The sequence below is a fragment of the Lontra canadensis genome, unplaced genomic scaffold, assembly GCF_010015895.1.
Source record: "Lontra canadensis isolate GAN:19392208 unplaced genomic scaffold, GSC_riverotter_1.0 scaffold3, whole genome shotgun sequence".
NCBI classification, from domain to species: domain Eukaryota; kingdom Metazoa; phylum Chordata; class Mammalia; order Carnivora; family Mustelidae; genus Lontra; species Lontra canadensis.
In genome coordinates this window covers 18,214,234-18,230,420 of record NW_022630997.1, presented here as the reverse complement: position 1 = coordinate 18,230,420, position 16,187 = coordinate 18,214,234, and the positions used below count along the sequence as shown (strand labels likewise).

At 41.2% G+C, this 16,187-nt stretch overlaps 1 protein-coding gene across 1 annotated transcript in view; it reads left to right on the top strand.

Annotated features, from left to right (window-relative positions):
• ABCC2 (ATP binding cassette subfamily C member 2) overlaps window positions 1-16,187 on the top strand; it is a 64,015-nt gene that overhangs the window by 868 nt on the left and 46,960 nt on the right. The window contains exon 2 of the mRNA XM_032882459.1: window positions 933-1,106. Coding sequence (XP_032738350.1) covers window positions 933-1,106 — 174 coding nt within the window. The remainder of the gene's footprint in view (window positions 1-932; window positions 1,107-16,187) is intronic.

Below are 16,187 nucleotides of genomic sequence, written 5' to 3'. Positions count from 1 at the left end.
GAATTTTTCTGAATTCTAAAGTCAAGTAACTTTATGGAGTGATAAGAAGAGTGGGAATGAGATAGCAGAGCAGTTGGTTAACACTTCACATCCTAGAAAGAACCTGGGCCCCAAGGGCCTCAAGGCTGGGACGTGTTTACCACAGGTAGGTGGGGCTTAATGGGGCCAGGATCTTACCAGGCCATCTATGGGGAATTCTCTCTGGGAATATCTGACAGATCATGTTGGTCAGGGCGCCACAATGTTTGTTTTAAAGAGTCTGTGTGAACAACTATACAAAAATAACTAAAAAATGTTTATGAGGAGAGAAAAATCTACCCTCACAAGACTCAAGAAATAACTGGTGCTCCCCACCCTCACTTCACAAGACACTTCTATCCATTGCAGAATGTAAAGACTAGTATAGACTTGCTGGGGACAAGCCTTCCTTCTACTGTCTACAGCTCCTAGGCCCAAGGTCCCCTAAGTTCCAATGACTGTAAGCCCTCTGGCCCAAGGAGGCGAAATGCCATTGTCTGACGAAAACTTTCAGCTGCCTGCATGTTTGAACATCTGTCAGGGAGCATAATTAGTGCTAGAAACGAAAATAAGAACAAGTTTCTATATCCCAGGGAACTATTTGAAGAATAGTCTGTCCCTCTTCTTCCCATAACTTGGCAAATGCAGTTGTGAGGTTTACTTAGAGTAGCTGGTGAACGAAAGGTTCATAAAGGTTGCATTGACCCAAAAAGTCACTGTCATTAAATGTTGATTTTGTATCCATGGAGATTAATAGGAAAATGCATCTAGGTAAAGGGTCAGGTTGGCTATGGATATAGAATGGAATTAAAATTGTTTGGGAACAGGGGTGGAAGTGGAGGGTTCCCTCACACAGGTTTTCTGTCTTCAAAAAATGAGTATATTCAATAATCTTTCTGTTTTGGTCCCCCCAGAATTCTTCATTCTTGGATAGCCCAGAAGCGGACCTGCCACTTTGTTTTGAGCAAACTGTTCTGGTGTGGATTCCCTTGGGTTTCCTTTGGCTCCTGGCTCCTTGGCAGCTTCTTCGTGTGTATAGATCTAAGATCAAGAGATCTCCTATAACCAAACTCTACCTCGCTAAGCAGGTATGGGAACTCCACTATTTTCACTGGTACAGGGCAGAGACATCTTTTGATGGTTAAAGTGTCTGTTTCCCTATCTTTAATCAGCTTTCCTAAGACAGGCAGTCACTGGCCCCATGTCCTATTTCTTAGTTCAGGTAACTTTAATTTTTGCATAATGATGACTCTTGGGGCACCTGGGTGTTTCAGTTGGTTAAGTGTCTGCCTTCGGTTTGGCTAATGATCTCAGGGTCCTGGGATCCAGCCCTATGTCGGGCTCCCTGCTCCCTGCCCAGCAGGGAATCTGCTCCTTCCTCTCTCTGCTCTACCCGCATCCCCCCCCCCACGACTCATGCTCTCTTTTTCCCTCTCTCTCTCTCAAATGAATACATAAAATCTTAAAAAATAGGAGGGTAGTGACACTTAAATCTTATTTATAGCAGATTTTTAAAACACCAATGACAAGTAACCAATCAGTCAAATATTTATTGTCTTTTTAATATTTGAGAAACAAATATTGGATGACCTGTCTTGAGACTCTATGAATAACTCAGGAGACTGTAATTCAGTTGGCACCTACAATGAGGTAAAAATAAAATGCACCATTTTCTCTGTACCATTCAGGCAACCCAACCATCATTCATCTCCCATAACTTGGGTCTGAAATAAGGCTTCCATTTTCCCAAAGTCTTCCATGAGTCCCGGACACTCACAATAGAGTGAGGTAGGTTGAGTGCTCACAGTGACATGCCTGAGTAGGGAAATATGGGAAGGACAGGAGCTGCAGGAGAGGGCCCAAGAGGAGCTAGGGGAGGAGCCGGTCAGCCACCTGTACTGATTAATGCAGAAAGGGTCTTGTGGGAACCAAGACATTCAGTTGAGTTTGAAAATCCACCTCCTAAACTCCACCATCTGCTTTTTTCATTACTTTTTTTGTTGTGGTGGTGGTGGTTTGTTTTTCCATATCTCTCCTGATCTTTAAACTGGGTTTAATTAAAAAGATTAATTAGTTCTGTGAGTGCACATACCAACGACCTCAGGTTACCTGGAATCTAAACAGAAGGAAGGAACTTGGCTAAATGAAGTGGGATTTTCTCTGACACTCCAAGGCAGGGGCTGGTGGTGAGCTTTTTGGGACCCTGGACAGGAAAGAATAGTCCCTGAGAGTAGGGGCAGGGTCATTGTCTCTTTTATTGATCCAAGTGCCAAGCACAGGGCTTAACACTCAGTATGAATTTGTTGAATGTTAATATTAAACATACTCTAGAAGTAGAAGTGGAGTCAAGAATGCGTTAGATTCTGAACATTGAACAACATGCTTTAATACCCCTGGGAATGAGTTAGAGACTTCCAAGAAAAGGCTGGGTAATGAATAAATCAGTATCACAGTCTAATCATAGTTCTTAATTAACTATAAGAACTTCTAACTTAAAAAAAGAAAAACAGCTTTAGGACACCTGGGTGACTCAGTGGGTTAAGCTTCTGCCTTTGGCTCAGGTCATAATCTCAGGGTCCTGGGATCGAGGCCCACATCGGGCTCTCTGCTTGGCGGGGAGCCTGCTAACCCCTCCCCCCTGCCTGCCTCTTTGCCTACTTATGATCTCTCTCTCTGTGTCAAATAAATAAATAAAATCTTTAAAAAAAAAACAGCTTTATTGAGATATAATTCACATACCATACAATTCACCCATTTATTTTTTAAATTAAGTTAAGTTAAATTTAAATTCAATTAATTAACATATAGTGTATTATTAGTTTCAGAGGCATAGTTCAGGGATTCATAGTTGTATATAACACTTGGTACGCATTACATCACATGCTCTCCTGAATGCCCATCACCCAGTTACCCCATCTCCCCACCTCCCTCCCCTCCAGCATCCCTCAATTTGTTTCTTATGGTTTTTCTCCCTCTCTGATTTTGTCTTATTTTATTTTCCCCCTTCCCCTATGATTCTCTGTTTTGTTTCTTAAGTTCCACATAATGAGTGAAATCATATGATAATTGGCTTTCTCTGATTGACTTATTTCATTTAGCATAATATCCCCTAGTTCCATCCACATTATTGCAAATGGTAGGATTTCATTTTTTGATGGCTGAGAAATATTCCTGTGTGTGTGTGTGTGTGTGTGTGTGTGTGTGTGATCTTCTTTATCCATTCATTTATTGATGGACATCTGAGCTCTTTCCATAGTTTGGCTATTGTGGACATTGCTGCTATAAACATTGGGGTGAAGGTGCCCCGATCACAGCATTTGTATCTTTTTGGTAAATACCTAGTAGTACAATAGGTAGTTCTATTTTTGACTTTTTGAGGAACCTCTACACTGTTTTCCAGAGTGGCTGTACCAGCTTGCATTATGCCAGCAGTGTAAGAGGATTCCCCTTTCTCCACATCCTCAAAAACATCTGTTGTCTCCTGACTTGTTAATTTTAGCCATTCTGACTGGTATGATGTGGTATCTCATTGTAGTTTTGATTTGCATTTCCCTGATACTGAGTGATGTTGAGCATTTTTTTCATTTGTCTGCTGGCCATTTGTATGTCTTCTTTGGAGAAATGTCTGTTCATGTCTTCTGCCAATTTCTTGACTGGATTATTTGTTCTTTGGGTGTTGGGTTTGTTGTTATTTATAGATTTTGGATACTAGCTCTTTATCTGATAAGACATTTGCAAATATCTTCTCCCATTCAGTAGGTTGTCCTTTGGTTTTGTTGAAATTGTTTCCTTTGCTGTGCAAAAGCTTTTCATCTTGATGAAGTCCCAATAGTTCATTTTTGCTTTAGTTTCCCTTGCTTTTGGAGACTCAATTCACTAATTTAAATATAATTTTTAGCATACTGATATATATAACCATCACCATAATCAACTTTAGAACAGAAACAAACCTCCTATCTCCCCATCCTCCTTAGTCCTAAGCAACCACTAACCTACTTGCTATCTCTAGTTTCCTTATTTCAGAGATTTCATAAATGGAATCTTATAATACTATATGGCCTTTTATGGTTGGCTTCTTTCACTTAGCATAAGATTTTCAAGGTTCATCCATATCATAGTATATATATATCAGTACTTCTTTCCCATTTTATGCCTAACTTATATTCTATAGACAAAAAGAAAATAAATGTATTGACTTTTTTTTTTCATAGCTAATAATCCACTCATCCTTGCTCATAGTCTCAGGATCAGGAGCCCCATTCCTAATTTATACTTTATTTTTTGCCCTCTACCCTGAGAGTAACAAGCACAAATTAGCTGCCTCTTAAAATTTTCAAAATAATTGGTCTCTTCTTTAAAAGTAGAAGTATAACTCCTCACATAGTAAAACTTTACTTCTGTGAGAACCTTCTTTTGGGCTCATTCCTCAACTTGATTTTATTTCTCCATTTCCTGCTTTTGGGCTATTTCTCTCTGACTTTCCTGAACTGTCTATACTTGTCTGAACTAAGGCCATTTGCTTGACCAAAGTGAGAGATTCTACAAGTTTGTTTGTTTAAGGATGCATCTTTACAGAAAGGACCTGATGCACAGTAGGTAACTGAATTGAATCACAAAATACATGAATGAATGAATGAATGAATGAGCTCAATCCCAGGGAAACAAAAAAGGAATTTGGTTCTGGAGGTTGGGGAAGTGCTGAGGTTAGATGAAGGAAGATGTGTGGCAAAAATAGACTTGGTGTTGAGCCAGTGAAATGTGGAAATCATCTTTAAGTGATTGCAGAATATAACATAGAAGATTGCGAGCCTGTTCTGTTCGGCAGAGTTTCAGAAAGCAGGATCAAGATTAAGTGGGTGGAGGTTATTCCAGGGAAGCCTACTTTGGCTAAATATATTGAAGGACTTTCTAATAATACTGACTTTCTGAAAATAGAATAGACTGCTGGGGGTCATATTCCCTTAAAATATTGATGCTGAAGTTAAATACTTATCTGCCAGCGAAGTGATAGAAATAGACACTCTACAATGGATAGAAGATTCAACCAGAGTGACTATCATTCATAAAGCTCTGAGAAAAGGAGGACCTTGCAGAGATGGAGAGATATTAAATATGGCCAAAGCACTCTTCTCTCTTTTTTAATACCAATGAGATTATGTTTCCTTAAAAAGTTTAGTAAATTCCATGTGCGCTTGAAACTCCTCCAATAAATCAGAGATCAAAGACAAGAATTATTTCAGGGCAACCATAATATTTCCCTGATCCTATTTAATGAAAGTGTGTGCATGTTTCTGATTATAAAAGTAATGCATGGTTGAGCGCCTGGGTGGCTCAGTTGGTTAAGTGTCTGTCTTGGCTCAGATCATGGTTCCATCGTCCTGGGATCAGGCCCCATAATCAGGCTCCCTGCTCCACGGGGAGTTTGCTTCTCCTTCTGCCTCTGCCTCCTGCTCCCCCACTTGTGCTCTCTCTCTCTCTGTCAAATAAATACAGTCTTTAAAAAAAATTAATGCAAGATTATTGTAGAACATTTGGAAACTCTAGGGAAATAGGAAGCAAATTAAATCCATTGACCATTGTTATCACCCTGATACACTCCTATTAACATTTTGGTATGTTTCCTGCCACTCTCTTGAAAAAGAAAAAAAAAGAGCCAAGAAACACAAAATGAAAAGTTAAAGTCTATTTCTTACCCTTCTACCTCCTAGTACCATTCTCCAGAGATCTTCATTTAAAATTATTTTAATGGTTACCTCTATATCTGTAAATAATGTGTTTATACCTATATTTCTTGATCAATCACCTTTAAAAAAAGATCTATTTCTACCTTCCATGCAAGACAAGGAATTCAGTTCATTGGCCCTACCCTCACCTTCCTTTTCTTCTTCTCTTTCTCTCGGTCTTTTAACTTTGTATAATTGCTTTCAGTTCTTCTGTTGGTTACCCTTATTCCTAAAGATAATCTGCCATCAATTTTAGACTCAACATCTTGATAGCCCTTTGTGTAAAATGAGAGAATTTGTACCCCACAGTTCTTGGATCTGAAGAAGATCCTCAAATAAAATTTTCAGAGAGAGCAACAGAAAATAAAGTCTCAAAGTCCTTGCTTTCTGCAAATGTTCATCTGGATATGGAATGCTAGCTTCAAACACATTTTTTTAAACTCCAAAGATGTTGCCATATTGCTTCCCAACATCCTGTGCTACTGAGTTATCTTCTGTAGGCTTTATCTTCTTTTTTCCTTGATGTCTTGAAATTCCATGAGTCTGTTTACATGGGTCTTTTCTCATTCAGTGGGTTTGACGTTTTCAACCTAAAGACTGATGTCTGTCTTATCTCTGAGAAATTTTCATCTATTAATCTTTTTACTTCCTTTCCTCCAATTTTGAAATTCCATCTCTTCAGAACTTCTTTTAGGTTGGTTTTGGACACTGAATTGATTTTCCTTCTCAACTTCTCTCTTTTTAAAATTTGTTTTTCTCTTTTCACCTATGTTCTGAGATATTCCCCAATTTCTTTTCTTTCAGTCATCCTAAAGAGCCTTTATTTTTGTAATCATGGGTTCGATTTCTAAGAATTATTCTTAATTTCAGAATACACTTTTAAAAAAAAAATCAACCTATTAATGGATGTAATGTCTTCTCAGGTCTCTCCTAAGACATTAATATTAAAAATAATTTAGAAGTATCTTCTGTTCATTTAATAATTTGTTTGTTTTATCCCAGAATCAGTTGTCCAGTGTAATTATCTTGGCTATCTTCTTTGCTAGTATTGGTTTTTCTCCACCTTCTTATGGTTATTACTGTTCTTTTTGCATTTATAAGCAAAGGACTAAGTTAATGAATATATGTGATGGGAGCGGACCCCTCTGCCAGTATGTAAGACAGCTCCCCCCGGGTGGCCTCTCCTTGAGGGGAGGACTGCTTTTGAGCTCTGAGTCCTGAACAACTGTGTGGAACTATGGCTTCTCCCAAGAGCAGGAGGCCACACTGGAGTTCTCCACCCTTACTGCATGCCGTATGAAGACTAGTTTCCTCTGGGGCACCAAGACACTCACTATCTTCTCATTCCTCCTCAGGAGAGCATTCTGTTTCAGAGAATTACTTTTGTTTTAGCCTGATTGGGGGTGGTCATGGCAAGTAGAGTTTCAGTGGATTTGTGATGATGGGTTGGAAGTGGGAGAAACAAAGAAATGATTGGCCTAACCGTACCAGCTCTGTGCATAAGGCTTCCATTAAGACTCTGATTTCTGTTCTTTTTCCCAGTCTTACTCTCAGCTGGTGCTGACTATAAGGAATAGATTTCTGTCAGTGGAAGATCTCACTGGCAAGTCACACCTGTTAGCTGAGGCAATAAGGAATTGATTCTCTTACATAACAAGAAGACCAGAGGCAGTACAGCCCCAGGACTTATTACTTTAGAAGCTCAACAACCTCAGCAGATAGCTGATTATTTTCATCTTTTCCTCATCAGCTCAGCCTCTCAAGCCAGTTATTAAACTAGCACATGATGACAGGGTGGCTGCAGCGGTTCCAGGAATCACACTCTCAAGTCAGTGTCCAAAGACAGATAAAGACAGCAGGTGCTCCTATATAGCCCTTAAAAAATAGCTTTATTGATATATAGTCTACATACCATAAAACACACCTGTTTAAAATGTACAATTCAGTGGTTTTTAGTAGACTCACAAAAATGTGTTACCATCACCTCTGTCCAATTCCAGAATAGTTTCATTACTCCAAAAAGAAACTCAGTTCCTATTAGGAAGTAACAACCCATTCCCTTCCCCCTCCATTCCTCTCCCCTAAGCCCTAGCAACTACTAATCTACTTTCTGTCTATGGCTTTGTCTTTTCAGAACATTTCATATAATAGAATTATATACTATATAGCCTTTAGCACCTGCCTTATTTAACATAGCAAAATGTTTTCAAGTTTTCCTCATCTTCTTTTTTTTTTTAAGATTTTTATTTATGAGAGAGAGGGAGCACAAATGGGGGAAGGGACATAGGGAGAGGGAGAAGCAGACTCCTCACTGAACAGTGAGCCTGATGTAGGGTTGGATCCCAGGACCCTGAGATCATGACATGAGCATAAGGCAGACACTTGACTGACTGAGACACCCAGATGTCCCTATTTTCAAGTTTTATACATGTAATGGCATGAATCAGTACTTCACTTCTATTTTTATTATTATCATTCATTTATCAATATTTCATTCCTTTTTATGGCTAAATAATACAATATTATAGATACATCATGTTTATTTGGGATGGACACGGATTTTCAATTTTCTTAGTATAAGTATTATACTTACATACTTAGTGTAAGTATTATATACTTTATGCTTAGTTTAAGTATTAGTATAAGTATATACTTATGAGTAGAATTGCTAAGTCATATGGTAGCTCTACATCTGATATTTTGAGGAACTGCCAAGCTGTTTTCCAAAGTGGCTCTCTCCTTTAAATTCCTGCCAGCAGTGTATGGGGGTTCTAATACTCATTCTCACCAGTACTTGTCATGGTTAATCTTTTCAGTTATAGCAATCCTAGTTGGTGCAAAGAGCTTACTATGGTTTTGACTAATGACGTTGAGCATCTTTTCGTATGCTTTTTGGCCATTTGTATACCTTCTTAGGAAGAAACCTATTCTTTAAATAAACCCTTTGACTATTTTTTAATTGGGTTACCTGTGGTTTTTAATTTTTATTTAATTTTTTAAAAAATTTTTTTAAATTTATTTATTTGACAGAGATCACAAGTAGGCAGAGAGGCAGGCAGAGAGAGGAAGGGAAGCAGGCTCCCTGCCGAGCAGAGAGCCCAATGCGTGGCTCCATCCCAGGACCCTGGGATCATGGCCTGAGCAGAAGGCCGAGGCATTAACCCACTGAGCCACCCAGGCACCCCACCTGTGGTTTTTTATTGTTGACTTGTGAAGAGCTCTTTACATAGTCTGGATCTATGTATCACTTTGATCAGTGAGAAAAACGTTTCCCAGAGTCCCCAGAAACAAGAAACAAGTTCCCCCCTAGCTGTCCCCTAGTTCTCTTTGGCCAGAATTGTGTTGCCTGCCCATGATCCAGGCAGTTACTGGCCAGGAGAATGGGACCATCATGACTGGTTTTAACTCACCTCATGGGGTTGGAGATGGGTCCAGCTTCCACCTGACCACATGGCTGAGCTGAGTGGAGTAGATATTTTACCAAAAAGGGGAGGGGTTCTATTAGGAAGAAGAGAATAGCTTTGAGTAGGCAACTCTACCATCAGCATCACAAGAAACAGATGGCTGAGGCCAAATAGGATGTGAGAAGGTTGTATTTACAAGGGAACCTGGAGCCAACGGTTACCACTCCAGGCTTGAAGGGACGAGGATGGGGGTGAATCTGGGAGGGGAGGTACAAACACAGCAACGACTATGACTATACAAAAAAAGCATGTTTGCTTTTTGTCTTCTAAAACTTTTCTGGTCTACTGAGCTTGCCCTTCTCCATTCAGATGCTCAGTGCTGTTATGGATTTATTATTTGGGTGCCTCTTTACCAGCAGTTCAACTGGGGTAGAGAGGGATGGGAGTAAACAAATATACAAAATCTGGCATCTTGAATTAGAAACTCCTGTCTTTCTCTGTGTGTATTTAAAAACCTAATTAAACTCCTTGCATAGGCAATTTTATAGTCTATGCTTTTCACTTAAGATGATACAAAAATCACTTCCCATTGTCATTAACACGATTTTTTTAAAAGATTTTATTTATTTATTTGACAGACAGAGACCACAAGTAGGCAGAGTGGCAGGAAGAGAGAGAGAGGAGGAAGCAGGCTCCCCGCTGAGCAGAGAGCCCGATGTGGGGCTCGATCCCAGGACCCTGAGATCATGACCTAGAGATGAAGGCAGAGGCTTTAACCCACTGAGCCACCCAGGCGCCCCCATTAACACGATTTTAAATGTAATTTGGGTGAATACTGTAGGCATGCCGACGGCACTGACTCCATCTTTGACTCTTGTTCTCTTCTTCAATGCACAGACGGCACCACTTAGGTAACTCAGAGAGAGCCCCTCTGGTGCACAGATGGTGCCCCTTTAGATAACGACCCTGTGACCTCACCAGCAGGCCTCTCGTTCCATAAGAACTGGGGATGAGGGTCCGGATAGTCGCAGAGAGTGGGGAGGAAGGCGGTGGGGAATAGCTGTGTGGTGCTCGGGCTCTCCCTCCCATCCTTCTCTACTTCCTCTGGCCCCGGTGAGTAAGTCACCCGGAATCAAATTCTGTGTAAATGGTATGGAGGGGCTTCCTTCGTTTTCTTCCATATTAAAGTGCCTTTCTCAGACTGAAGAAACACCCCGACCCTCCTCCAGCTTCTAACAATTGGCCTATGTAGCTTGTCGGATACAAAAAAATGAAACAAGCAGGGGTTTGTGCCAGGAGAACGCTCGCTGTCTGTGGGGGAAAGCCCAGGTTGGCCAGCTACCTCCATGTGGGCGGGCTTGGTCGGGTTTTTTGAGCATTTTGGACCAGGCTGTGAGTGTGGGGATGCCCCAAACACACCCGGGAGTGGTAAGGATCCCATTCTCGGTGGTGTGGGGCTGGTGGGGGCAGGGGGTGTCCTAGGGAGTGTCGGCTATCCTGTTTACAAAGGTGGGGACAAGGGAGTGGGGAAGAGACCATGCATGAGTTACTTAGGGTTGTTGCTTGGCCATTGATCTGTGCCTTACAATAGGCCACGGAATGAGGGGGGGTAACAGGTGAGAGAATGCTAAGAGACCACAGATGCATTGGCTTTGGAAAAGGATAAATGAGCCACATGTGCTTCTAATATAGACAATATGTTTGAAAGAATTCAGCGTCAGAAGGAGTGGTTAGAAATTAGGATGGTGCAGGTGCACAGGCACAGACTAGCATGCACGGAAGGGAGAACTCTTGTATCTTTATTCTTAATAAATATATTTTTTTAATTTATTTAATTGACAGAGAGACAGTGAGAGAGGGAACACAAGCAGGGGGAGTGGGAGAGGTAGAAGCAGGTTTCTGACTGAGCAGGAAGCCTGATGCGGGGCAGAACTATTCTATCTTGAGAGAATTGGGCCCCTAAATCTTGGGATCCCTGCGGTAAGGACTCCTCTTTGATTCAGACAAAGACTTTTTATGTATGTGGTTAAAAGAAATCTTTATTTTACAAAATTAAAAACATAAATGATACATACACTCCTCTTAAATACCAGCTTATAGTACTTGACATTTCTGAATCATTTGAAATGGAGTTTTCCATAAGCTTTTATTTTTTCTTGAGGAGGGGGAGGGGAGAGGATAAGGGAGAGGGAATCTTAAGCAGGCTCCTGGTCCGTCTCATAACCCTGAGATGATGACCTGAGCCGAAATTAGGAGTCTGAGCCACCCAGGTGCCCCAAGTTTTCCATAAACTTTTAAAATGTAAGACTATTCATCCTCTTTGGTGAGTTACAGATTCATTTCCACCATTTCACAGGGGGTTTTGTTTTTTCCAAGTTGTCCATACTGTAGTCCTTCAAAAAACAATACAATGTACTGGGGATGACCAAGAGGAAATTCCCGCTAGCCAGAAAGTGACTGCGGGAATATTCTGCAGCTAAATTAGTGGCGCTAAGGAGCCACTTCAAGCGAAAGGGCCAAGAGAGGGGGTGGCAGCTTGGGAGTTCGGACTGTCGGACACTGAGAGACGGAAAGACCCTGAGGGAGGAATGCAGGACCTTAGTATCTGCCCTATTAACCCAGTGCTAGTGTGGCTGCCACGGGGCTGACTTAAGTGAAACCAGGACAATCTTTCCAAAGGGAAATCAGTTCTACTTATTTGTAGAAGTTCAATAGGAATGTTTTCCTGGGACGCCTGGGTGGCTCAGTGGGTTAAGCCAGTGTCTTTGGCTCAGGTCATGATCCCAGGGTCCTGGGATCGAGTCCCATATCGGGCTCCTTGCTCGGCAGGGAGCCTGCTTTTCTCGCTGCCTCTGCCTGCCTCTCTGCCTGCTTGTGTGTACTCTCTCTCCCTCTGTCTCTCTCTGGCAAATAAATAAAATCTTAAAAAAAAAAAAAAAGAATGTTTTCCTTAACATGACATCATTGGAACGATTGGTTGTATTACCAAGGCCTTGACAGGAGTGTCCTATTTGAGAAGGACCTACATAGACTCAGGTATGACCAGACAGCCTGAAAGCACTAAGACTGACTTTATGGAGCCAATGAATGCCATTGGGGGAGGGGGGCGGGAAGCAGCCTGTTACATTCCATATAGGGTTCCTGGGAGCCTTGCCAGGTAAGTAAGGAAGGTCACTTCCTGGCAGGTTCATGAGATTTTGGGGAAGAGAGGAAGTAACCCAAATTGATAAGCATCAAAGGGGAGTTAATAGCAAGTATTTGGCTTGGCTACCCATGAAAGCTCCAAATAATGGTTCCATGCAGGGCGGGGGCTCAACTTACCACCAGGGAATATCTTTAATTGGATGTAAGGCTGTTTCTTGTTCTTCAAATTCTGATCCACACCCCTTTTCAATAGGAAGAAGCCAGAGTGGTTGTCACCCCTATCTCTCTGGAATGACGAATGATGAAAAGCCAGGGGTGGCACTGGCTCATGGGGCCGAAACAGCTATTGGGTTATTGCTGGAATAAGATCTGCCATGTCTATTGCCCGGAAAGCCTTTGTCTCACGGGCTTAGCACAGCTGATGTTCCCTCCTGGTGCATCAGGAAATGTCTTCCTGTCATGGGCTACCTCTTAGGCTGAAATTCACAGTTGCTTCATCTGTTGGGTCTGAGGAAAGGACGTCTTTCCTGGGCCCAGGGGGACCTTGCGTTGCTGTTTGTATTGCTGCTGTGACCCAGGAATGCAAGTCACCTCTTGCAATCTGGCTCTGGGGTCATCATGAAGAATGCTGTGCATAGATGGTGCAGGCCATAAAGACGTCCCCGTCTCCGTTGGGGACGGAGTGTAGGAGTGCAGACAACACTGACTCCATCTAGCCCTCCATTTGTTCTCCCCTCTGACTACTTTAGATAACTAGTAGAGAGCCATTCTGGTGCACAGATAGGACCACTTTAGATAACTATCTTGTGACCTCACCAGCATGGCCCTTGCTCTATGAAAGCTGGAGATTAAGATCTGGATGGCTGTGGAAAATGGGCAGGGAAGTTTGGGGTGGAAAACAGCTGCCTAGTGCCCTCTGTTGTGTGTCTGTCCTCCTCCATGATTATCCCTGTGGATAAGTTAACTGAGTAAAACTGTCAATGGTCTAGAGTGGCTTGCAGCATTTTTGCATTTGAAAGCAGCTTCTCAGTCTGGAGAATGCATTACTGACCCTCCTCTGTCTTCTACCAGCTACATAATCATTCATCACATGAGGATACCATAACTTGTTTTAACAACTCTTGCAGCATTAATTCCTCTCCACCATTGTTTTGGGTTACTTTAGATTTTATAAATAATTCACTGCTAAAACTGAGATTCCAGTTAAGATTCTGTGCACAAGTATTTGCCTGAAATTCATTGTATTTCCTTAGAATAGCTTCCTAGGAGTAGAATTACTATATCAAGGAATATGAGTGGTTAAGGCTTTTGAAACACGGGAAAATTTTTATAATTTAGGAAGCTTTTTGCTGATTTACATTCTCACCTAAGGTGTGTTAGAATTTGTCTCTGCACCTTTGCCAGCCCTGGGTCTAACATATTTTTATTTTATGTGTAAAATGGCATCCTTTTGGTTTACTTTGCATTTCTTAAAGGACTAATGCAATTGATGTGTGGGTGGGTGGGTGGGTGGGTGTGTGTGTGTTTAAGATTTTGTTTTATTTTTTTGACAGAAACAGCGAGAAAGGGAACACAAGCAGGGGGAGTGGGAGAGGTAGAAGCAGGCTTCCCACCAAGCAGGGAGCCTGATGTAGGGCTCAATCCCAGGACTCTAGGATCATGACCTGAGCCAAAGACAGATGCTTAACGACTTAGCCACCCAGGTGCCCACAAATGATGTTTTTTAATTTGTTGAGCATATTTGTGAATTGTCTGTTCACACCACTTGCTCATTTTTTAAAATGGGCATGTTACTGTATTTAACTTTTTTCCAAATATACTTTTTTGATTTAAATTCAATTAACATATAATGTATTATTGGTTTCAGAGGTAGAGGTCAGTGATTCATCAGTTTTATATAACACCCAGTGCTCATTATGTCACTTGCCCTCCTTAATGTCTATCACCCAATTACCCCATCCCTCCACCTACCTCTCCTCCAGCAAGCCCGAGTTTGTTTCCTGTGATGAAGAGTCTCTTATGCTTCGTCTCCCTCTCTGGTTTTGTCTTGTTTTATTTTTTCCTCTCTTCCCCTATGATCCTCTGTTGTTGTTGTTGTTGTTTTTCTTAAATTCCACATATGAGTGAGATCATATAATTGCCTTAACCTGACTTATTTCACTTAACATAATATCCTTTAGTTTAATCTACATCATTGCAAATGGCAAGATTTCATTTTTTGATGGCTGAGTAGTATTCCACTGTATTTAACATTAATCTTTTGAGTAAATCAGGATTACAACTCAAAATTTACAAAAGGTACATGGTATTCTAGTCACTCATTCTTGTCTGAATTAGCAACCACTGACCCTAGTTCCTTGGATATCCTTTCAGAGATAAGCCATGCTTATAAAAATGCCTACTTTTCTTTATATTAGTGTCTTGTGTTAATCTCCATGTCTTGATCCCTCCATTTTAGCACATAAAAATCTGCTCTCTAATGTCCACTCATAGTGCTGTTATTTGGATGTATCCTAACTTATGTGCCTTATGTGACAGAAATTTAGGTGGTTTTTAACCTTCTGCCATCATAGGCAATGCTGCAAAAACAAAACAAAACAAAACCCAAAACAACAAAAAAAACTTTGTTCCCCTGTGTGTCTGTAGCATAAATTCCTAGAAATGAAGTTACTGGGTGAAGAGTATATTGACTCAAAATTTTTGAAATAGTTGGGGGCACCTGGGTGGCTCAGTGGGTTAAGCCGCTGCCTTCGGCTCAGGTCATGATCTCGGGGTCCCGGGATCGAGCCCCGCATCGGGCTCTCTGCTCAGCAGGGAGCCTGCTTCCCACCCAACCCCCCCCCGCCTCTCTGCGTACTTGTGATCTCTCTCTCTCTCTGTCAAATAAATAAATAAAATCTTTAAAAAAAATTTTTTTTGAAATAGTGAAAATTATCCTCCATAGAGGTTTTTCCTCAGTCTCACCAACTTTTTATCAAACTTTCTGATATTTGCTAAGCAGTTAAGTAAGAAGTGGTATATCCTTATAATTTGAAATTGCACTAATTTTCACATTAAGTTCCTGTCTTTAAAAGCCACATTTTTTCTTTAAACTTTCCATCTTACGCCTTTTACACTGGATTGTTGGTTCTTATCTTGAAATGTTTTCTAGGACTGCTTTATAATGTAAGTTGTTCTTTTTGATATGGGTTGCTCAGTATATCTCTAATCAATGTGTAAGAATTTAAGTGGAAGCCTGTGGCAAGGCCTGCCCTTTTTCCTTGGCCTGGGTAGCTGGTTAGTATTCTCTTCACCTATTCTCCTCAAATCCTCCTTGACTGGGTTCTCTAGCTCCACCTTGCTCATTTTTTTAAAAGATTTTTTACTTATTTATTTGACAGAGAGTGATCACAAGTAGGCAAGAGGCAGGCAGAGAGAGAGAGAGGGGAAGCAGGCTCCCTGCTGAGCAGAGAGCCCCATGCGGGGCTCGATTCCAGGACCCTGAGATCATGACCTGAGCCGAAGGCAGAGGCTTAACCCGCTGAACCACCCAGGCGCCCCTCCACCTTGCTCATTTTTATACCCAATTTACCTAAAGGCAAACCTAAAGGCAAACCTATCTTACCACGTCAAAAGCTGTTATATTTTTTCCAGAAAAAAGCCTGTCTCATGTGAGAAAGCACAATATAGTATATTATGTACTTGAGAAATGCATTCCCTTCATTAATGTGTCTTTGACTTTATGCCTTGCTAAATAACCACACAGGTCCTACTATCCTACTATAGATGCATTCATGTCCCTCGTTGGTTGGTTTTCATTTTAAGCAGCTCAATACTTCTGCCTGAACCATTTGGGATGAATGATACATGGGAATGAATAGGGACAGATGTATGGGAGTTGAAGGGATGGGGGTAGGGG